We start from the raw sequence: 23576 nt of genomic DNA, 5'->3' as shown, positions 1-23576 counted from the left end.
GCTATCTCTCGCTGAAAATTGCCCCATCCAAGCTACTTTTACCTCCATTGGGGAATATTTACTGCATGTGAGATCATAGCACAGCATGAGGACCACATATGTAAGTTACCACCTCCAACACACAAATTGACACAGCAACTTAAGACTTTGCTATACCAAGCACTGATATACCATGCTCTACTGCTGTTGCTATACCAAGCAGTAACTGATGCACCTTGGTAATTGTTAGACTTTTCAAAAACACCTACATGTTGCTTGGTCCAGAAAAATAAATACCTACCACGTGCTTCCGGAGTGATCACTTTTCCCAAAAGCACTGAAAGAGCCATCAATCCTTTGGAAAAGGAGCTCTCTTTGGTAGCCTGAAGAAAAACGATATGAAAATTGAGGAAGATTTAGGATGAAGCCCAGTTAAGCAACAGGTTTATCAAGTCTCAGCTTGACACCCACAGCTTAAGGTGGAAAGAAGCAAGATCCATGATGGGTTCACTCACTGAAGTAGTTTTACAGGTTCACATTGACTAGAAAATGGAGCAAATCATGGGAGCAGCACAGCAGAAGGATGAACTGAGATATGATACACAGCAAAGACTGGTTTGCCATAATATTAAAGGCTCATGAAACGATACAGAAACACAAAGATTTGGTTAACTAATCGTATAAAACCTGGTGCAGGCAAAATATTTAACCCACTCATCATTACAAAGCAATTGTTATTCCAGTCTTCCAACTGGTACAGTTGGCAACCTGATTTTGAAAGACAAGTAGCTGCCTGCATCTAGAGACTACAGTGACAAGGCTAAACCATGAAATCTGCTTCTCTCACATACACTGACTCACACTGGGTTTTTTTCCTCCTTAGCATGCAGGTAGACGAAGTGGGAAATTTAAGGATACAATTCATGTGTTCCTATACTGCACTAGGTACATGCTGAAACAAACAGGAGCCTTGTGGCACTTAAAGACTAACATTTTATTCCAGAATAAGCTTGTACCCCTGGCACCAGGCTCACAGCTCAGGGAGGATCAAAGCTTATCAGTCTTCCAACTTCTATGGCTGTGGTTGTTTTGAGGTGGGAATCACCTGCCAACCATAAGCCCTACACATAATAGCATGTAAAGCAAGCAGCCAAGAAAGGTGTATTTTGTGTACTAAAGTTACATTATCGGCAAACGAATCTAATAAAGAGTAAAACTACCAGTAGTAACATCTACCAGGGCTGCTCAACATGCATGTTACATAAAAAAACAGCAATACGGAACAGGTCAGATGAATTAGCCCCTAAAAACACTTGATCAGTTGGTCAAATGTGAAATTTATTGTATGTGAATCAACAACTGAGGTCCACATTCAGATGTTACGAAGAAACCAATAAATCAAGGTTTGTTTGTGACAGGGATGTGCACAGAAGTCCCTGAGCTCACAAGTTCCCTCCTCCCTATTGTCTTTGTGGTCTGCAATTAAGATTTTAAAATTTCTAGCTTTAAAATTAACTGCAATTTGTCATTATATCCAAAGAAATTTCTTTAACAAGGTGTAGCCTGCTTCATGTTTGATGCAATGAACATGAAATTAAGCAAACTCCAGAGCACGATGGAAGATGGGCGGGCCTGGCATGATGTGGTCCATGGGGTCGCGAAGAGTCGGACTCAACTGTGTGACTAAACAACAACAACAACAATTGCTGATTGCTACACAATTGTTCATCAGATCCACTGGGAATGGTGCATGAAACAGTGGGTTTAAACTACAGGTAAATTTATAGAAAAATATTAGGAAGATCACTGTTAGAAACATTTCACACATTAGACTGAAACAAACCCAAGTTTTCCAATGAATATAAACTCCAAGAAGCCACAGCCAATCAGCATCCCTTGGCAAGTGTGCCTGCATAATTTTTGTTGTGGTCCCACTTTACACCTCTAGATAAATTTTAGTATGTAAGTGCAACCCTAATAAATGTAACAAATGTATGATATAACTCTTAAGCCATTTAAGAAAAAAGCTGGACAAATATACCTCAGGAATATTTACAAACACAGTATTCTACTTCAGAAGGTTTCTCATTTTAACATGTGATGCAAATGAGCCACTAGAAAAAACTGATGGACAGTTCTGTTAATTTTGTATCAAAGAGCTATTCTTACACCTTAAGCAATGTTTAGGATCACATTTGAAACAACATTTTTGGAGCTTTAGGAACTCAGACATAAAGTTTAAATAATCTTGTACTTCTTCTGTTATGATGTAGAAAAGAATATGTAACACACAATTAAATACCAATTAGGACCATACCAGATACAAGCCCAGAAGAAGCAACTGAGCAAATAACAAAGAAGCAGAAAGTTTTTCTTTTGTTTTTTAATGAAAACTATTCCACAATCGCTCTTGTTTTGGTCACAAAAGAATGTTAAGAACACTGCTTTAAATCTCAATGCCAAGCATGATTTAAGCAAAACAGAGCATCACCAAATGTCAAATTTAACAATGCAGTTTGACTCATTTAAAAATAATTTGACTAAAACTAATGTTTGGAGACCATTTAAAAACATTTTAGTAATATAAATCAATCTCCAGGGAGTGACAGATTGCTTGCTAACTTCAAAGAATTTCCTTAGAAAACAGATGTTCATTATTTTTTGAAACTGTGTAACTTTAGGGTAGCCAAAGTCCAGTTGTCAGGCAACTATAACCCATGGAGTTCAACAAAGCAAACTAAACTGTTTCTGTTCTCAGTGGATTTTGTTTCTTCTTTGTGGGAGACTTTTCTGGGATGTCAGTACAAGTCAGAATTACACCAGAGATTAAACTTGGCCACGTGTGTTTAAAAAGGATGCAACCTCTGTGGTGAAAGGACAACTTAGTAGCCAGAACTGTAGGTACACTGTGATTCCTCCCAAGAACTGAAAAGACATACCATGGCTCAGTGCAGACACAGCACAAAACCATGGTTCATTTTAACTATGGCTGTTTTCATTCAGGATTTCCTCCCCCCACGTGGAAAGCAGGAAGCCCTTGCATCAAAGGAAAACACCCATGTAATGTGTGTTAGTTCTAAGCATGATTTGTTGCATTCCTGAGGCTTTCTCGTGTAAAGTGGATTAAAAATAATCCTAAACTTTCCCCTCAGAATTGAAGGGCCATTTGTGGAGTGGCTGCAGAGGAATGACCATGTGGACACCCCAACATCACTGTGGGGAGGTGTGCCGAAACTAAGGACTGTTTTTAAAATGGTGCCACCAGTTCACTGCCATGTGCCATTCTTCAGGCTGCAGTGCAGATACACAAGCAAAAGTATAGCATTCAGAAAACTGTGATAGTAAGAAACAATCTTCATTTTCAGATTACTGTTAGTTTCCACTTTGGAATCCATGTCAAATTTCCTGCCAAACTGAATCTGAGAGTTAAAAAAAACCCAGAACATGGCAATATACGTCATAGGAAAGAAGGACATGTAGTTGTACAGTATACAATGACTACGTATCTAAGACACACTGTCTGTTTTCAGTACATTCTGTTTGCCTTTCACAGGCCCCTGCCACACGGTGGGGAAAACGCGTGGCCAAAGTGCGGCTTTTGGAAGCTGCACCAAAATAGACACGCCGCAGCGGGATCACACGGATCCCCTGAGCCGCCGCGCCGTTGCTCCCCGGCACAATCAGATGCCGGGGAGGAAGCCACAGTTGGGAGACCGAGGCAGCCGGCTGCGCATGCATCCGCATGCGCAGTTCGGCCAGGAGCCGGGGATGCGCCGGCAGAAAGACGCGCCGGCGATCCCACGGCCGCGCTTGCCACGGCCGTTCAGGTGAGACCACCTCTGTTGGTGGTTCTTTTTTGCTGCGGGGTTTCCGGGGTTAGGGACGGATCGGGGACGGGTGCGCACAGCTTCCCAGATGTTGCGGTGAGATCGCGCCCATTTGCTGCGGCCCCGATCTGTCCCTCTCCCAGGCAAAAACCCTCCGTGTGACCGGGACCACTCATTTTTACTTTGGATAAGACACCAAAGAGCACATACTATCCATTCAAACACAAGGAGTTAGCTTACATACAACATAATTACCAGAAAACAATGTTATGTTCTTGCTTCTGGAACTAAAAGATGGTGTAGGGTATTGTCAACTTCGCCCTCTTTATCGGGCTTGGTTGCCATGGGGACACAGGGGGTGAGAAGAATTTACACTTTCGCTTCTGGCCACTTTGCTGTTGCTTGTAGTTGTCTTCCTCAGCTCAGACATGTAACTTTGAGCCCCAGTCAAGACTAGTATCACCTTTCCCCTGGAAACTATGGACCGTTATTCAGGTGGGCCGCTAGCTTAGGTGTGACTGGCCCTGAGCCATTAGGCTCCTGGATGACTTGGGTATAATTTCTTGCTTCGCACCCTTTCCCCCAGTTCTAACACAGAAACGCTGAGAGCCTGGATCCTATCAATTTCTCAATAAAGGTTTTTTTCTTTTGAATGACTTGTTGGGAACTGATTTCTCCAGAGGTCTGACAGGTATTCCTCCCTCCCCTACAGCCACAAGCAAATACTACATAAACAACTTACCTTCTCTCATATATGACACAGCTTTTAATTTTGTATTATGCTTCAGCTCTCCTGTTTTAGTCAGATAGTCCAGAACATAAATATTGGGTGCAAAATTAATCATGTTCTGTTCTCCACAACCATAAGGCATCTTGATTAGTGATGCCAAACCACTGATAGACGGGCCAAGTATATCACCTGAAAGATAACAGTTCACAAAGGAAACATGAAAATGATTTCATCAGCAGTGTGCAAAATCTGGCTGTTTCCACACTAATGTTCTGCTCTGCTCTGCTCTGTGTTATATTGGTGAGATTCAAATAGGAGCCCTGTTTCAGGAATACCCACACAACATCCTCCATTTTTCGGTTTCTGGGTTGCAGCGCGGCGGAGCAGACAGGCCGAGGTGCGCTCCTTGAGCTCGCTGACTCCTTTGTTACTTTTTGAGGTCCGGGGGCTCCTGAGACCACTCTGCTCCCTCAGGAAGAGGGGTGCAGAGCAAGGGGCTCGATTCACGCTCCCTGTACCTTGGTGTCGTGCGGGTTGAAGCTTGGGATCGCCCCCAATGCAGAGGACATCAGAGACCGCTCATGGTGACATGAGCGCCTAGCTGTCACTTCCCAATGAGGGGAGGGGGGGTTAGAAACCTTGCCTGAATTTCAACTCCAATACCAACATGAGTAAATGACTCTTTGCTAATTAAAAGACCATTATTCCTCTCCGGAACAGGGACATTAACCCATTTAAACTTTAAAACTACTTAAGAGCGAGGTGTGAGGTTCCCCCCCAGCCTTTTCTTATCAACAGCCGGCTATAGAGAATTTAAGTGATGCAAAGTGGTTATTTCTAAGGGCTTGAAATAAAGAATGTTCTTTGACTGCTGTGAGCCTACTACTTAAAGAAACCATAATTAAAAGAAGATTGTAGACCTTGCACCATACCCTATTTTTCCCCTTTGTGGGGTGGAGTTTGGAATGATAACTAAACAAAGACTGTAGACTTTGCAACTTACCCCATTTTCCCCCTTTGTGGGGTGGAGCTTGGAGTTGTTTGCTCCTTTTTAAACTTTACAGATTTTCTGTTGTTTGGAATCAAGAAGATACTGTATTGTGTTTGAGAATTACAAAATTTAAAAGGGAACTCTGCTTCAACTGCTTCAACTGAATGGTATCTGTAAGACTATTAACTCTTTGGTTTGACTTGTCAACCCCTTTACCAACACTTCAGGCTCCCAACAGATTAAAGTACGCTTGGCCTCTGCCCTTTACTTCTGGTGTTTGATTGTATTTTCTGTGTTATATTGGTGAGGTTCAAATAGGGAGAAAGTGAACTCTAGAATTCTGTTCCTACAATAACATAGCTGTGGTGAAATATATTCCAGTTGGGTCTATACAAGATTAATTTGGCTGTTTAAAAGATAATGGTACATGGTGTTCTGAAAACAACCTTGTTGCATAAACATTAACTTGTCTTGGGAGGGAAAGAAAACTGTGGCCTGTTTAAAAGAAGAGTGTTTTTTTCCCCTGATACTATTTTAAACTTGGAGCAAAATGTCTGGGAGCAATAGACCTGTTGAACCACCTTCAGGTTCACCAGGTGTACTTAAATCAGTGGCTTCCAGCCTACAATCTGCTATAACCAAAGATATACAAGTGTTAATTCAGGAGACAATTAAGATGGCAATCTCTGAAGCTGTGGACCCAATTAAAGAATCTATTAAAGAAATAACACAACAATTCTCCAATCAAATGGAAGGGCTGCAGAAACAAATAGCAGATAATACACAAAAGATAATGGAATTAAACAAAACTGAGAAGATGAAGGATAAAATGGAAGAAATGAATATTAAACTTCAAGCAGTGGACTCTAAACAGACTCTTCTGGAACAGGATTTGATGAGACTCCAAATAGACAGAGCAGCATTTATATTGAGATTCCAAAATATCCCAGAAGAAAAATATGAAGATATTAGAAAGAAGATGGGACATATCCTAGCAAAATATATGGGTACAGAAGACATAGAAAAGGTTCTGGAAGAAATTGACACTGTCTATAGGATGGATTTGGCGTATCCCAAAAGAAATCAGTTACCCAGAGAGGTGCATGTAAGGTTTCATAAAAAATGAAATTCTAAAGACATCAAACAAAAATCTATTGAAGATAAAAAACACAAAGATCTTAAAGGAAATCCCTTGGAGAGTTAGGAAAAAAGAAGAAAATATCTAAATCTTACAGAGATATTGAGGAAGAATGGGATTCTTTATAGAGGGACCTCTAATTTTCTCCTTCAGAGGTAAAAGATACAGAATTAACCTGACATTCAAGGCAGAAGACTTTTTAAAAACATATGGCGTGGAACTTCAAGCTGATAAAGTCAGCACAGAAAATTCAGAAGAAGAGGAGGAGGAGGAGGAAGACCCCCCTACAAGGAGCATCAGGAACAACTCTGACAACTTTACCCACAATTAAGAAAGCAGAGAACAAACATACAAAGAGGTTTATGTGGAAACAACTGAGAGAACAACAGGATTTACAATCACAGATTCAATCACAAAATGAATAGAAGTAAAATAAAGATTATTTCAATAAATGTAAATGGATTAAACTCACCCCAGAAAAGAAGACGGATTTTTCAACAGCTGGAAAAAATTAACTTTGACATAATTTGTCTTTAAAACACTCATATTAAAATGACAGATCAAAAATATCTTCAAGTTTAAAAATTTGGGAAAACATTTACTGCTTCAGATAAAGATAAAAAGAAAAGAGGCCTAGTGACCTATGTAAAGGAGCATTTACAACCTAAAATGATTTATGCTTCACAAGATGGAAGAATTCTGATGATTCAAATACAAAGACAAGCCAAGAAAACTTTACTGTTGAATATTTATGCCCCAAATCAATATTAAGAAAAATTCTACAAATCCCTGCAAGATCTGATTTCTAAACAGGATTATGATGAAATATGTATATTTGTTGACTTTAACGCAGTATTTGATAAGACACAAAATAGAAAATCGATCAAAGGAAAACGGAAATAAGGAAATTAACTTCCTGCGATATTTTAACCAATTAATGGAAGAACACTGTGGTGTTGCTGCATGGAAAGTCAGAAATCCACATAAACAAGACTTCACCTTTTATTCTGCAAGACACAATTCTTGGTCCAGAATGTGTTGGATTTAATCTACTATGACAACTGATATATTGGAAGCTGAACTTCTCCCCTCAACATTCGCTGACTGTAACCTGATTACTTTGGAAATAGAGGATGCACCAAAAAAGAATAGATGAACTTTGAATATTGATATATTTAGAAATAAAAGATTTGTGGAGGAATCCAAGAAAGAATTCTAGGTTTTTTTAAATATATATATTTAACCTGAAATTTCTATAAAAACAGTGTGAGATACATTTAAAGCCTTTGCAAAAGGATAGATGATTAAAGAATCAGCACATATTAAAAAACAAAGGATGGAAAATTACTCCCAGATACAAGCTCAGATTAAAAAACAGAAGTAAAGATACGGCAAGATCCAACGAATGAACAGAGGAAAAATAAATGTAAACTCTTGCAACACCAAATGAATTATTTATTAACACAGGAAATAGCAAAGAAGATATGCTAAACAAAATTATTTGGAACATGTGAATAAACCAACTAGATGGCTTGATTATAAATTACATAAAGAAAAGGAGAAAAAATACATAAAGACGCTAAAAAATGAAATGGGAGAAGAATGAAAGAAATTGGAAGATTTAAAGAAAATTGTGTAATTGTATTAGTAAAGGTAAAGGTTCCCTTGCTCGAAAGCCAGTCGACTCCGACTCTAGGGTTGCGGTGCTCATCTCCGTTTCAAAGCCGAAGAGCCAGCGCTGTCCGAAGAAGTTTCCGTGGTCATGTGGCCTGCATGACTAAACACCAAGGTGCACGGAACGCTGTTACCTTCCCACCGAAGTGGTGCCTATTTATCTACTTGCAATTTCTTGCTTTCGAACTGCTAGGTTGGCAAGAGCTGGAACTAGAGACGGGAGCTCACTCCGTCATGCGGTAACTCGGGTCTCGAACTGCTGAACTACTGACCTTCCACAGCCTGCAGTTCAGTGTCTTAACCACTTGAGGAATTGCATTACCAGAAACTATATAGTAGAACGCAGATATCTCAACAACAAATCAGAAACTATTTGGAACTAAATAAACCTAAAATATTTTCAGAGGAACAAAGAAAAATATTAAATCAATCAATAATGTTAGCTGAATTGTCAGAAGCTGTAAAGAAACAAAAAAAGAGGAAAACTCCGGGCTCAGATGGATTATCAACAGAATTTTACCAACTGTTTGAAGACCAATTCATAATTCCTCTTAAAGAAGTATGTCAAAATGTAAAATTAGAAGGGAAGATACCAGATTCTTGGGAAGAAGCCTTAATAACACTGATACATAAACAGAATTCAGACAAGAAAGAGATTAAAAATTATAGACATATTTCATTGTTGAATGTAGACTATAAAATTTATGCTTCTATTTTAGCATCTAGAATGAAAAAAACATTGTCACAGATTATTCATAAAGACCAAGTGGGTTTTTTATTGAAAAGACAATTGAGGAATAATGTGAGGATGATATTGAATGTTTTGGAATATTATGAAGCCCACCCAGAAAAACAAATGGCTCTGATTTTTCTAGATGCAGAGAAGGCTTTTGATAATGTTAATTGGAATTTTATGCTTGAACTAATCTCATATGCTCAAGCAGGTAAAGATTTTCAGAAAATGGTCAAAGCAATTTATACTAAGCAGCAAGCAAAGATTTTGATTAACGGCAATTCATCACAGAATATTGAAATTCATAAAGGGACGAGACAAGGTTGAACCCTTTCACTGCTGTTGTTTGTTTTCGTTCTTGAAGTTTTAAATGATGTAATTAGAATGGATTAACAAATTTCAGGTTTTAAGAGTAGAAGAGTACAAGCTTTTAGCATTTGCAGATGATTTAGTGTTCATTTTAGAGAATCCTCTTAACTCTACAAGTGTATTAATAAATGCATTGCAAGATTATGGAAATGTGGCAAGACTGAAAATTAATTGTCAAAAAAAAATTTCTACAAAAAATATGATAAAAACACAAGTTCTCCTTCTACAAGAAAAAACAGGCCTGGAAGTTCAAAGTAAGATTAAATATTTAGGAATAAATATAACAAACAAGTGTAACTCTTTGGTGGAGAATAATTATATAGAACTATTGAAATCTATCAAGAAAGACTTGGAAAAATGGCAAAAACTTCAAATATCGTTAATGGGAAGAATTGCTACCATCAAAATGAATATATTGCCAAGATTGATGTTTTTATTCCAGACTATACCGATTATTCAAAACCAGAAGTATTTCAAAGAACATGATAAAATTCTGTCAAAATTCATTTGGCAAGGGAAGAAACCAAGAATAAAACTTAAAGCTCTACAAGACTCTAAAGATAGACCAGGCGTCTCTCTCTTCCAGACTGGCTACTTTACTATAGAGCGGCAGCACTGAACTGGATTAAAGAATGGATTACGCTAGAAAATCAGAGATTGTTGGACTTCCGGTCTATGGCAACACGCAGGCAGACGCATCTCCCGGATGCCCCGGGGATGCAAACTGTACACCAGCATGTAGGAGGGGGTGCGACGGGTCACGACCCCCACGGAGCCTTGATAAAATGCTCCTAGCCAGGGGGCTTTTGAGGGGCAACCTCTTCGATGGCGCGATGCCAGAGAATTGAGGCGCTCCTTCGCCCTGAAGGTCCTGCCGCTGAGTGACTGTATGGTACAAGTGCTGCTGACCGGGACAAGCGTTGGAGATCAGGCGGAAAAAAACAATGCCGAGCGAGGCCGGTTGGCCAACAACGAACTGTGAGTCGGGTTGAAGCAAGCATGAAGATTTAAAAAGAAAGCTTCCCTCCTTAAAGAGCGACGGGAAGCAAGTGGGGGAGGGCCCCTCCCAAACGCATGAACGAAAACACGGAATAAAGAGGGGGGAGCGGAAAAATAAGCATTTGAAACTGTTTTCAGAGACTTACCAGAGCGCAGACAAGCATTTGGGCGAATATCAGAGACTCTATTTTGAAAGCAACTACGGGAACTCCCTTGAAAATTGGGGACAACAACATCAGGATTTTAAAAGACATTCCATTTGACATAAGACAGAAGAGAAAGAATTATAAAGAACTAATCCTATTTTTACAAACAAATGGCATCAGTTACAGATGGTTAATCCCAGAAGGCATCATTTTCAAACTTCACAACAAAAAAGAAAAGATTGACTCTGTTCTTAAGGCACGTGATTTTCTGTAAACACAGCTCGGGGAACCAGCTGAGGACGAGAAGGAAGACGAAGAAAGCAAATCTGAAGGGCGAGTTAGGCTCAGGGTCTTCGGACAAGGACTCACCCTCTGAAAAGGGGGTGGCTGCCCCAAAAAGTTCATATAAATTGAGGATTAGAAAAGAGAAGAATAAATAGTGGCTGAAGGACTCTGATTTGTGCCTGAAAACTCTGAAATGATTTTGGGATGCTCGGGGAATTTCTTTAAGCAGTTAAATGAATAGTTAAAAGATAATTAACCTAGCATAGCCGACTATGTTCATTGTTTTAATAGCTTTTTAAAAGTAACATTGAGTCAAGCTGATGTATTGATCTCCCACTCTTGGGTTTTTAGTTATTAGTGGGTCTTTTTTCTTTCTCCTTAGATGTAGTTCCCCTTCCCATATTTTCAGTTGTAGTTTGTAGTTTGTAAAAAATCAATTAAAAATTCCCCTTAGGGGATCCAAAAACTAAATAAATCCGAGATTGTTAAAACTATAAGGACATGATATTTTATTAGGTTGGCATGCATTTTTATGGTATGGAAAAACGGAATCTCAAATACTTTAATCAACATTGGATTAATGAAAGTGTGGGAGATAATAAATACTCAATTCTACAAGTTTCCAAAATGGGTTGCACCTCTAGAAGCTTTTACAAACTCTAATGTGTACCAAGAAGAAGAAATTACACGATATCAAGACATTCTAGATCCCAAAAATAACCTGACATTAGTGCAAAGCTTTACATGGTGGCAAAAGGTACAAATGGAATCTAGATATGCTAAAGATAAACTGTTAGGCTTTTATGACAACCCTTTAGAAGTAGATAAAATTTTATTGTATGTGGAACAAAAATTTGTAAAAAAAATGTATACTCTGTTATTAGAATATAGGATGCAAGATGAAGTGATAAAAGGTGTAATAATTCAATGGGCAAAGAATTCGGAGCATAATACAGATTTAGATCAATGGTCACAGATTTGGAAGAAAAATCTAAAAATTACTAAAGCCATCTCTCATAAAAAGAATATATATAAAATGTTCTATAGATGGTATATTACCCCTGATAAACTTGCTAAAATTGATCCGAAATGTTCAAATGAATGTTGGAAATGCCAAAATAAGGTGGGATCCTTTTATCATATGTGATGGTTTTGTGACAAAGCTAAAAAAATACTGGGCTTGAATACACAAAATATTGCAGAAAATGTTAAATTGTTCTATACCCTTTCTACTAGAAATATTTTTGTTAAATATTTTACCTGAAAGTTGTAAGAAAAATTATTCCTATTTGATTTTGTATGTAGTTACTTCTGCCAGAATTTTATATGCAAAATATTGGAGAAGAGTGGAAACTTCTACCAAAGAAGAGATTATAAACAAAACACTGAAAGCAGCAGAAATGAATAAATTGACTTCATTATTGAAAAATCACCCAGAAAAAACATTTGAGAATACATGGGCAAGATTCTACACTTGGTTAGAGAATTACAACAACTCAAAAGTTATAGTCAAATAAAACACTGGTGAGGATACAGAGATGAGAGTTCGTTATATTAGTAACAAAAGACTAAAAATTTCTGAGATGGAATATTTCATTAATATGGTTTAGCTATAAGGCATAAATATGGTACTTATCTGAAAGATTTCCCCCCGTGTGTATGTAAAAATTCAATAAAATATTGTGTGTAAAAAAATGTTTCCCATTTTTACTGCTTCTGTGTTTCCTCTTGCTTTGCCATGTTATTTTCCAAACATGGTTTGGTATGATCTTGGGGCGGTGGGTTACTGTCAGCTAGGACTCTAGCTGCCATGGAGTGTGGGGTGGCCTCTGGAATTTTAAGTTTCTTCTCTCTGTACCTTTAGTGTTTCTTAATCTCTGTAACATGAGCATTTGACCTTGGTGTCCAGCATCAGCTTTCTACTGGGAAACTGGACCCATTAGCTTTGGCGGGCTTCTACCTGTGCCGTGATTGGCTCCAGTTGCAGTCAAAGGGCCTTTGGATGCCACATGGATAGGAAGGTGTGAATTTTTGCATTGGCACCATTTTCTTTACCTCAGCACCCATCAGAGAGGGTTTTTTCAGGCTTTTTAAAAAATTGGTAATTGATAGGTTAAACTTGTCCCACTATAATGATATATTGCAGCAATGTATTAGAGCCAAGCTTTCATTTTTAAAGAACGATGTAAAGTCCTGTCACTTGTAGGCTGTATGTTTCCCCTTATAACTTTGAAACAAAAAGGTGTGGACATTTTTTTAATGTCTTACAAACTTTCTTTTAAAAAATACATTTTTGCAATAGATTGTTATTGCACTATAGCATTGTCAATTATTGATTTGTTTTAAATAATGTCTGGAAAAGCCTCCAGTAACAGTAATAGGCAGGGGTGGGACTGAGGCAAGTAAAATGCTGAGAAAATGTTGTGTGAGTATTTCTCCGCCTTTGCATTCATAGTAGCAATGAAAGATACATAGTGAAACCTCTCAATGTGGAATAAAGACCACAGAAAATATTTGGTCACCTTTTAAGCACTTGAACCACTAGCTATTTTGCTTGTCCTTTTCAAACACAACCACTGCAGTTATCATAAATATATAATATCACATCTGCAGGTAATGGCAAACAATAAAAAGATGGACAAAAATGTCCAATAGGTATAAAATAAACATATAAGCAGACAGTCAACTATATTAAACTACGGGGCAGGGCTAAAATTAATTATTTGCATGAAAGAAGTGAACAGAAAAATCTCAAGAGAATGTTTTTAATTGACTTGAAACACCTCTACCAGTTACAGACACCAAGTCAAAAACAGTCACAGTTTTATCCTGTAATAAATATCCTGCATGCTCATTTAATCAATAGACATCCAGAGCACAATCAGATTTATTTGTTCTTTAATAAGAAATCAGGTAATTTGGCTCTAAACAAAACAATGCTTACCAACAATAGTGAATTGTATTCTTTCACTGCCAGGTACAACCTCAGATGGAAAAGTGAAAATCAAAGTTTCTGTTGCAGGGGCTGGTAAATCTCCAAGTCCAATTCTTTTGGTCAAGTCCAAAAGAAGGGTCTGTGAATGAAACTGTTCTAATCCTTCAGCCTATAAAAATGAAGTTTAGATGCATTTTTAAAAATTATTATTATTATTATTATTATTATTATTATTATTATTATTATTATTATTATTATTATTATTATTATTATTATTATTATTATTATTATTAACCATAAGCCATATCAGTATTAGATGATGCTCCAACACTCTGCATGGATACTAATAAATGAAAAAGTGAATGCAGTACCAAATCTTCACATACATTTTTCTTCACAAAGGTTGATATATTCCACAAATAACATTTCACCAGGATGGCATCTTATCAAACAGCCATGTATACATCCCTTAAAGACAAATAACTGTACGCTTGCAGCAAGATTTTCAATTGAAAGAACAGGTCTCTTCCACCCAATATGCAGTGTTAAATATTCAAGGAACCAGAATTGTTTCACCTTGTAAGCCCTGTTTTCTGTTTCACACTAATAAAGTGCCACATATATAAGTAGATGGAAATGGTAGTCAAACGTAAGGCACTTTAAGCTGCATAGAAGCAAGGCATAGAAGCAAACAATCTATGTGAAGCTATGGTGTTAGTTAATATTGATCGTGTTACCTCATAAAATACCTCAGCTTTCATTACCATCTTATCTCTGTCCCTGAACTTTCTCCTGCTATCCAATGCTGCATCTCGAATTGGACTGATCGCCCAACAACAGATAGAGCTGGGTGTCATCCGCATGCTGGTGACAACCCAACCCATGCCTCTGGGCAATCTGGGTGTGGGGGCGCATATAGATGTTGAATAGCATCGGGGAGAGTACTGCCCCTTGTTGGCACTCTGCAGACTAGTGGGTGCCTCCAGGACAGCTGTTCCCCTAGTGCCACCCTATGTCCCCAACCTTGTAGGAATGAGGAGAGCCACTGCAAGGCAGACCCCTGAATCTCAGCATTGGCGAGGCAGTGGATCAGTAGTTGATGGTCGACCGTGTCGAACACCACCAACAGGTCCAACAAGATCAACACTGCTGATCTGCCCTGATCCAGATGCCTCTGGAGGTCATCTGTGAGGGCAACCAGTACTGTCTCCACCCCGTGGCCCGGTCGGAAGCCGGACTGGTAGGGGTCTAATATAGAAGTGTCATCCAAGAAACCCTGCAGCTGAATCGCCGCCGCCCTCTCAATTAGTTTTCCCAAATAGGGCAGGTTGGAAACTGGCCAGTAGTTAGCCAATTCGGCCAGATCCTGAGATGGTTTTTTTAGGAGAGGGAGTACCACTGCCTGGAGTGCCCCAGGGAACAGTCCCTCAAAGAGGGACTTGTTTATAATATCCCTTAGGGCACCTCGTAGCCCTTCTCGACTTGCTTTGACTAGCCAAGATGGGCATGGATCAAGGCTGCAAGTGGTGGGGCGTACAGCTGTGAGCAATTTGTCGACTTCCTCTAGGCTGAACGGGCTGAAGTGATCCAAAACCTGACTAGAAGACATGCTTGGAGCCTCGAGTTCACGTACTGACTCAACGGTAGCAGGGAGATCATGGTGGAGTGACAAGACTTTATCTGTGAAATAGCTCGCAAAAGCCTCACAGCCAATGCCCAATTCCTTAGCATTTAGTCTGCCCTGTGGCAGAGTTGTTATAGACCAAATTGTTCTAAATAATTGGGCTGGGCGTGAGCTTGCAGATGCAATCATGGCCGCAAAATACTCTCGCTTAACGGCTGTGACTGCCATTTCATAGGATCTTATCAACATCCTATAAGATACTCTTGTGGCTTCATCATGGGCGCACCACCATCGTCTCTCTAGCCATCTGAGCCCTAGCTTCATCAGCCGCACTCCTGGGTATACCATGGGGCTAGCCTATTAGCAGCTTTATACCATCTTCACTAACACCTGAATTACCTTCACGAACACTTTCTGGATGATGGCATCAGATGTAAAGTCTGATACTGCTGTCACTCTGATGGGAATCTCTCCAATTTGTGTTGGTTTGATTGGGAAAATGACGGTCTTGCCATCTTCACTTGGCACCCATACTGTCCGTTCATTGTCTGTAGCATTTATATCATTTGGAATAAAAATTTCAAATGTGTCACTTCTATCGAGGGTCACTGTAACCTACAAAACAGAAAAGGGGCTATTGTTTTCTTAGTTTTCTGCTACCAGCAAAGTTAGTGCTACAGTATTCTTACAAACTTCCATTTGTTTTTATTTTACTACTTACCAAGCAACACAGAAAAGATATCCACATAGATGTAACCTTCACAGATTGCTGGCCAGCATTCATCAACCTTAGAATATCTAGCAACATCCATGAAAATATTCAAACAAGATGGAAAGGGAAAGAAAATGGGCAACTGGGAAATAGGAGAATTGAGAATGCGATAGATAATGATGTCATGAGATGGGACAGAAATAGAAGAATGCAGACAGCATAAGTACAGAACAGCAAGATGGAAATAAATATGAGAAAGACACACTGGCATCAAGGAAAATTGACTCATAGGCTGCATTCAGACATCACAAGCATTCAGACATTAAATTACTATCAGGAGTAAACACAGTCTTATTACCAGGCTCTCCTTGCTCCTCCCACTTCTCCTTACATGCACAAAACTTGATAGAAAACTACCCAGTTTTCCGTCCAAGCTCCAATACAGCATGACGTTGCCTTGGCACACTGGAGTTTGCTCCCCCCCACACTCCAAAAAACCCTTCCTTAATTCTAAATCTTGGCCTAATCCCAGGTTAGAATTCCCATCTGTAGTGCAGAACAAACTGTAATTTGTTGAGATTCCTGCATTTGGATGTCACAGGAAATGGGAGCTAGATCAGACTAAGGCTGCAGTCACACGGCGCATTAGCCACGCTACAGAGACGGAAGATAGGCGGATTTTCCGGGCGCGATCACACCGCAACATCTGGGAAGTGTAGAGCTCCCGTGGCGAACTCGAGGCTTCCCGCCAAAGATGCGGAGTTAAACACTAGTACCTCCAAGGTACTAGTTTCCGGAAACCGCAGGGCAACGGCTGACGTCTGATTGCGTTTCCGGTGGTGGCATCCAGCGCCCGCCCATGTCCCTTCACAAACAGGTTTTTTTTCCCCCTAAGTCTTCACAAGATGCGCACAAGCACCCAACGGCACATGCGCACAAAGAGGAAAGTGAAAGTGCCATTTCGGCTTAAAAAAAATAAATGACCCCGTTTGTCATGGCAGCGGCGCCTAGCCATTGCTGGTGTGATCGCACGTGTGATCGCCACCCTTGTTTACCCGCCGGTGCCGAGGGAAGGACCCGTGGTGTGCCGCCGGCACGTCTGATCGCGTAATCGCGGATCAAACTGCGCCGGGGCAATTAGCCACGCCTCCCCCCCACAATATCCGGCCCGTGTGACCGGGGCCTAAGGAAGTTTTCAGTAAAGTTCAATTTGCAAACTGTGGAATGCAGTCCTATTGTGAACTCCTAAGGTAAATTAGGCTGCAATCCTAAAAACACTTTCCTGGTAGTAAACCCCATTAAACAAAATGAGACTTCTGAATCAACAGAATTCAATTTGCTCCCTAACAATTTTAAAACCTTCAAAACACAAAATATATCTCACCGCTACCTCTTAACTTTAATTATTTCCAAACATCATATATCTACGCAGTATGCAACATCAGAACAACTCTTTGGTCTTTAAAATCTGATAGTCTCTTCCATTCAGCTTCTTTCAAGGGAAGCCAAAACAAAAACTTTTTTTTTCTTTTTTACGATGATGGGGGGGAAATTGCAATGATGCAATTTTTCCTCCTGTCCTCTGTGGCCATTATTCAACATAAGCTGGTTGTCCATGAATGTGTATCCCAACTAATTAATGAGCTACCCTAGCAAAGCTAACCGAAAGTAGTTAGAGCAAAGAAAAAATAAAACAGAAACTAAATAAATACTTTTTCAGCATTTTTACCTCACTATCATCTTTCATATAATTGAAGAGGTGTACTTCCAGTAAAAACTGTTCTCCTCTTATAACACTTGGTGGAAGGTTCAAGGAAATAAAAAAGGGCTGGAAAACTTCTAACTGGAAAACAAAAGTTATACAACAGTGAACCCTTGTGGTACACAGTTTAGCTGTTAACGCAATACAAGTCATTCAAAACATAGACCATTTCTGATTACAACAGAACATATCCAGACAAAAGAATACACATGTTTCCTAGCGGCCCCAAAGTACCACAGAAACTTGTATCAGGCTGTGCAAATTCACATAACAACAGAAGATATTTTACACTTCAAGGAATTGGGTCAACATAGATGGGGAAGCTCATATATGCACATTAAAGAATTATGCCATTCAGTATTATTCATGATCTTCCAGGGGGAAACCTTATGTAATACTTGGAACTTTCAGCTCCTGAGACGCTGAGGTTGTTTAATCATACAACAACCCATTGCAACATGAAATAGGTGAATCAATCTTGAACTTCAAACTGCACCTTCATATACCACTTCCAAAGACAACAATACAATCCTAAGAAGAGTTATACCCTTTGAAGGACATTGACTGTATTGGAATTAGAATGGTATAATTTGGTTTAAGATTGCACTGTAAGGCACTTTATGTTCCAAGCATCAAACTAAGGTATACTTGGCTCTGAAACATGCATATGTGCAGTCTGATGTTGTTATTAAGGCTTCAATTTGCCCCTTCCTTATAATGTACAAAGGAAGTTTAATGATGCCTACTGGTTCAGATGGATAGGTTCTGGGGTTTTAAAAAGTCAGCAAATCCTAGATTCTGTCATGTTCTACCCCTGACCTGTTGATTACTCCAGCATAGGCTGTACATCAGTTCCACCAAATTTTATTCATTTGTCCCCTGCCTTTCTCTCAAATGGAAATCCAAAGGTGCCTGCGTTGTTCTCCTTTCCTCTGTTTTATCCTCACAGCCACCCAATGAGGTAGGTTTAGGTGAGTGTATGACAGGCCCAAGGTCACCCAGCCAACTTCCTCAGCAGAGTGGGGATTAATTCCTGGGTCTCCAAGATCCTAGTCTGACGCTCTAACCACTATGCCATGCTGATTCTACCAGGCCCCATCTTCATATCCTCCACATCTAGCAAACTTGTGATCCACTGTGCTTCTTTACATGGAACCGTATTAATAAGAAAAACTGTCTGCTGTATTTCTGAACAGCAGCCCATTAGCTGATGCATTAAGGTTTTTAATTGATACAAATAAGGCTATAATGCACTGGGTTCAAGACACAGAGTCAAGTGATTTCAGATCATAATTTATTAGTAGGCTAAACTGAGACAAAGAAGCAGGACCTGGGGGTCTGCTTATATGTCGGTCCATGCCACACCCAACAAACTCATCCCACACCCGTGATAGGTTTATTTACAGTGCACCAATAACCTTAGGTTCCTTTCCAGATCTGGGCTAACCTACCGATCCATTTTAGGATTCTACGAGTCTATTGTTTCGGGTCGCGAAGGTTTGCTAGTGCGATTGACCACGTGCGCACCCGACCGCATGTGTGGTCCTTTGTTAGTACATAACACCCCTCCCCCCAAAGTTCAGTTCCCCCTAACAGACAAAGTCTTTAAGGTAGGTGGGCCTCCGCCATTCCCTGGTGGACCAGCATACTTCAGGGGTCGGGGACATCCCTCCTGACCCGGCCCTCGGCTCTACCGGCAAAGCTTCTGGTCGCTTCGCTGGAGCGTTGTTGGATTCCTGACTATGCGGCCGATCGGCGTTGTCACTGGCGGCCACTTCTGGTGGAGCGCTTGGCCACAGAGTAGCGTGTGCGGACGTATCCTGATTCTCTGGCTCACTTTCCGCTGGGCTCGGGCATTCATCCTCACTGCCCTCTAGTCCGTCGGGGTCAGCCGGAAGGACACGGTGGCATAGTTGGTCCACATGTGTCTTTAGCAGTTGGCCGTCGTCCCCAGAGACCTCGTATGAAGAGGGGCCCATCACTCTGATTACCTTGGCCGGAATCCAAGCTGGGATCCAGGCGTAGTTCCTGGCGTACACAGGATCCCCTGGAAAGAATCTTCATGGTGCCTCTTGGTTCTCTGGGGTTGTGCTGTGTTCCAGTGCCCGATTGGGGTGCAGCCGATCTAACCATGTCGTGGGCCACCATCCCATCAGTAGCTCCGCTGGGCTGCGTCTGGTGGTGGAGTGTGGCGTGATTCTTTGGTTAAAGAGGAAGGCAGCCAGCTTGTAGTCCCAGACCCCTTGATTCATGCGATGCAGTGCATCCTTCATCGTGCGGCCCATGCGCTCGGCCTGGCCGTTGGTCGAGGGGTGGAACGGTGCGGAGCAGATGTGCCCGATCCCATAGAATTCTGCAGAGGTGAAGGCAGTCCTGTTGTCCGTTACTAAGGAGTCTGGGATGCCATACGTGCTGAAAATCTGTCACATTGCCCGTATGGCGGATCAAGATGAGGTAGATGTAACCAGGACCACTTCCAGCCATTTGGTGTAGGCGTCCACCAATATGAAAAAGATTTGTCCCTGGAAGGGTCCCACAAAGTCTAGATGGAGCCTAGCCCATGGCTTGTATGACAACTCCCATGGCCACGTGGGGGCCCTAGGGGGGTTAGGCCATGACTCCTGGCACGTCTGGCAGCCCTTCACCCAGTCTTCAATTTCTGTATCCAACCCCGGCTACCACACATAGCTCCTCGCCAGAACCTTCATCCTTACAATCCCCGGATGCGTGTCATGCAGAACTGTGAGCACCCACTTGCGCAATGGAGCTGGCATCACCACCCAGCTTCCCCATAGCAGGCACCTTTTTTTTCCCAAAAACAATTTATTAGGATATATTATTAGTTCAAATACACAACATATCTTTGTTTGTTATACATCCTTTCTTCTCTCCCCCCCCCCCGGCTTCCCACAGTGCTCCGACCTCCAGCCCATTTCTTAAGTCTTTTCTATTTTCCACTTATCTTTTAATCATAATCTACCGGTAACATTTCCTTCTACTATTATTTTCTCTTAATTAACTTTGTTCTAGTAACATTAACTTTTCAATAATTGTCAAAGCAAATGAAATTGTCCTTTACATCCCAGTATTTTTCTAAGTACTCTTTAAAGTCTTTCCAGTCTGCAAAGAATTCTTCTGCTTCAAGGTTCTTAAGCTTCCTTGTCATTTTGTCCATTTCAACCATAAATAATAATTTCTTTATCCATTCTCCGATTTCCGGGATTCTGTCTTGTTTCCAACAATGAGCATAAGTCATTCTAGCAGTTGTGATCATATACCACATCAAAGTTCTTTTCTGCACGTTAACTTCTTCCGTTTTAAGTCCCAACAGTAATATTCCAGGTTCTTTCTAAATCCATAGCAGGCACCTTTTATGAGTTGACAGCTTGTCCCGTCGAGACGAAAAGGTGGCAAAGTCCAGGACCTGGGAGAGGACACGGTCACAGGCAGTGTGGCGAGACACCTCGGATACCTGGACAGTCTGGTCAGGAAGGTCCTCCAGCAGAGCAGTGTGGTGAGCCAGTGTCGGGTCCGGGTCACAGAAGGGGAGCAGAAGATGGCTGAGGGCGATGGACTAGCACATACTGGTACCTGGCCAGGAAAATCAACCAGCGAAGCACCCGGGGAAAGAGCATCTGCAGGGTCTGATGGTCCGGGGCGAGCAGACCCAGGAGGGGTTTGTGATCCGTGACCATGGTGAAGGGCCAGCCGTAGAGGTAATCATGAAACTTTTTTACCCCTGCCACAATTGCCAGGCCCTCCTTGTCAATTTGCGCATAGTTGTGATCAGCCGGGGAGAGAGTTCACGAATAGTATGCAATTGGAACCTCCTGACTGTCGGCCAGCCGGTGCCCCAAGACCACTCCGACCCCGTACGACGAAGCATCGCAAGCCAGGACCAGGGGAAGAGACTCGTCAAAGTGGGCCAGGACTGCATTAGCGGTCAAGAGGTCCTTTACTGCACGAAAAGTGGCTGAGTGCTTGGGACCCCAGACCCAAGGAACATGTTTGTCCAGCAGTACATAAAAAAGGCTAATTCAATTATGCTAATAAATCCTATGCATTATAAAGCCTAAATTCTATGTAATGCTATGTGTTTTCGCATAAAAACATTCTCTGTTAAGGATCAACATGTTTTCACCATGTGTACAGAGCAGAAACTGGATGATAGTGAGAACAGTCATTGTGAAAATGGAATTAGAATCTCCGGGGGGGTTTTAATCAAGCACTTGACTCTGTACAGCCAAGTGTGTATTTTCATGTGTGACATCTCCAAAATCAAATTCTAGCAAATTACATTCATTTAAAAAAACAATGTTGACCTTAATTTCATATAAGCCTGAAATAAAATTTAAGATCCAAATCCAATTTCCTGGATGAGGTGATGCTACCAGTCAAATGTGTCCTTTCAAGTATAACTGCCTGGACAAACCCTGGACTGGGATCTGGGTGGTTATAATTATTGGGTTGGATCCAGTAGAAGAGTTCTCAGAAGGAGCTGGTGGATTGACGCTTTCCCCATCTTCTCCATGCAGCCTGAATAGCCTCACTAAGGAAAGCAAAAAAGTGCAATACGAAGGCCCATTGCAGTCATGAATAGGAATCCGTTAAAATGGCTTCTTTCTCTTCCATCTGAGGTCTAGCAGAGAAGGGAGAATGGCAATTTTACCTTAATTCCCCCATGTTGCTGTAGCACTCCATCCTGTGGCACATTTTCCTTGTAAGGCTTTCTCACAGGCGTCGGGGTACAAACGGCAGGAAGCCTGGGGAAAGCAGGGGAAAATGTACTCTGCCAACTGCTTCTAGGAACGTCACCATTTGATCCAACCCATTATCTTTTATTACAGTATCAGGACTTGACACTGATATGCTATTTATTTCACTGTTTTTACTTACTAACTTTTAACTAACTTTAACTCTGCTTAATCTTAACAAACCTCAGTACAGTCAAGAAGAAAGCTAATTAAAATAGCCAAAGATCCACAGTAAAATCATCAATAAACACTCTGGCCCTTTTCCAGCTAAGCCATTTCACAACAAAGGCCAGCTAATACTAATGGAACAACTTTGTTGCAATTAACTCAAGAACCATTGCTTGCAATGTGACTTAATAATGAGGTACTTTATCTGGGCTAGCACCATTTAAGACTACTGTTAAAAACAACTATCCAAAAAAAAGGCTAAGTTCATACATGTTGTGAATCCTACAGAAGAACCTCTGAAGAAGGTACTTGAACCTTTTCCTCAGCTGCCACCTTCCTGTTGTAACTTGCCCTCCCCAAGCTGTTTTTCCCTTGCAGAATTCGAAAAACCTGTTTTCAAGTCTGATAAGTTTTCTTCCATACAGTTGGTTAATTCTGGACAAATGTGGACATTTTTTCACTCACATAAACCATTCTATCCAAGAGAAAACTTGGCAGCCCAGTGCACCAAAACTATAGAACTGCTCGGGATTAAGTCAAAAGTCATAATTAAACTAGAACTGACTAATGATGTGTTACCTCAGCAGGTATTTCTGTTATACCAAGTCCAAGATTTTCAGATATTATAAAAGCACTGGCTAGCCATGAAGTAATGGTATCAGGAACAGTAACATCCACTATTGCTTCTGTAGAACTGAAGATGGGAAAAAACAGAAAAACTTATAATTCCGTAAGTACATAGTGGGACAT

The 23576-nt window shown here is 40.7% G+C and overlaps 1 protein-coding gene across 1 annotated transcript in view; it reads right to left on the bottom strand.

The window, feature by feature from the left end:
• The window catches only part of CD109 (CD109 molecule), a 170389-nt gene that overhangs the window by 51747 nt on the left and 95066 nt on the right, over positions 1-23576 (bottom strand). Inside the window, exons 19-24 of the mRNA XM_015426374.1 lie at positions 23406-23520; positions 17872-17985; positions 15830-16045; positions 13816-13975; positions 4549-4725; positions 281-362 (exon numbers count right to left, since the gene is read on the bottom strand). Coding sequence (XP_015281860.1) covers positions 281-362; positions 4549-4725; positions 13816-13975; positions 15830-16045; positions 17872-17985; positions 23406-23520 — 864 coding nt within the window. The remainder of the gene's footprint in view (positions 1-280; positions 363-4548; positions 4726-13815; positions 13976-15829; positions 16046-17871; positions 17986-23405; positions 23521-23576) is intronic.

This window comes from Gekko japonicus, unplaced genomic scaffold (assembly GCF_001447785.1).
Source record: "Gekko japonicus isolate JY-2015 unplaced genomic scaffold, Gekko_japonicus_V1.1 scaffold742, whole genome shotgun sequence".
NCBI lineage: Eukaryota > Metazoa > Chordata > Lepidosauria > Squamata > Gekkonidae > Gekko > Gekko japonicus.
The sequence above is the reverse complement of the archived record's forward strand: the minus strand, read 5'-3'. Positions and strand labels throughout refer to the sequence as shown.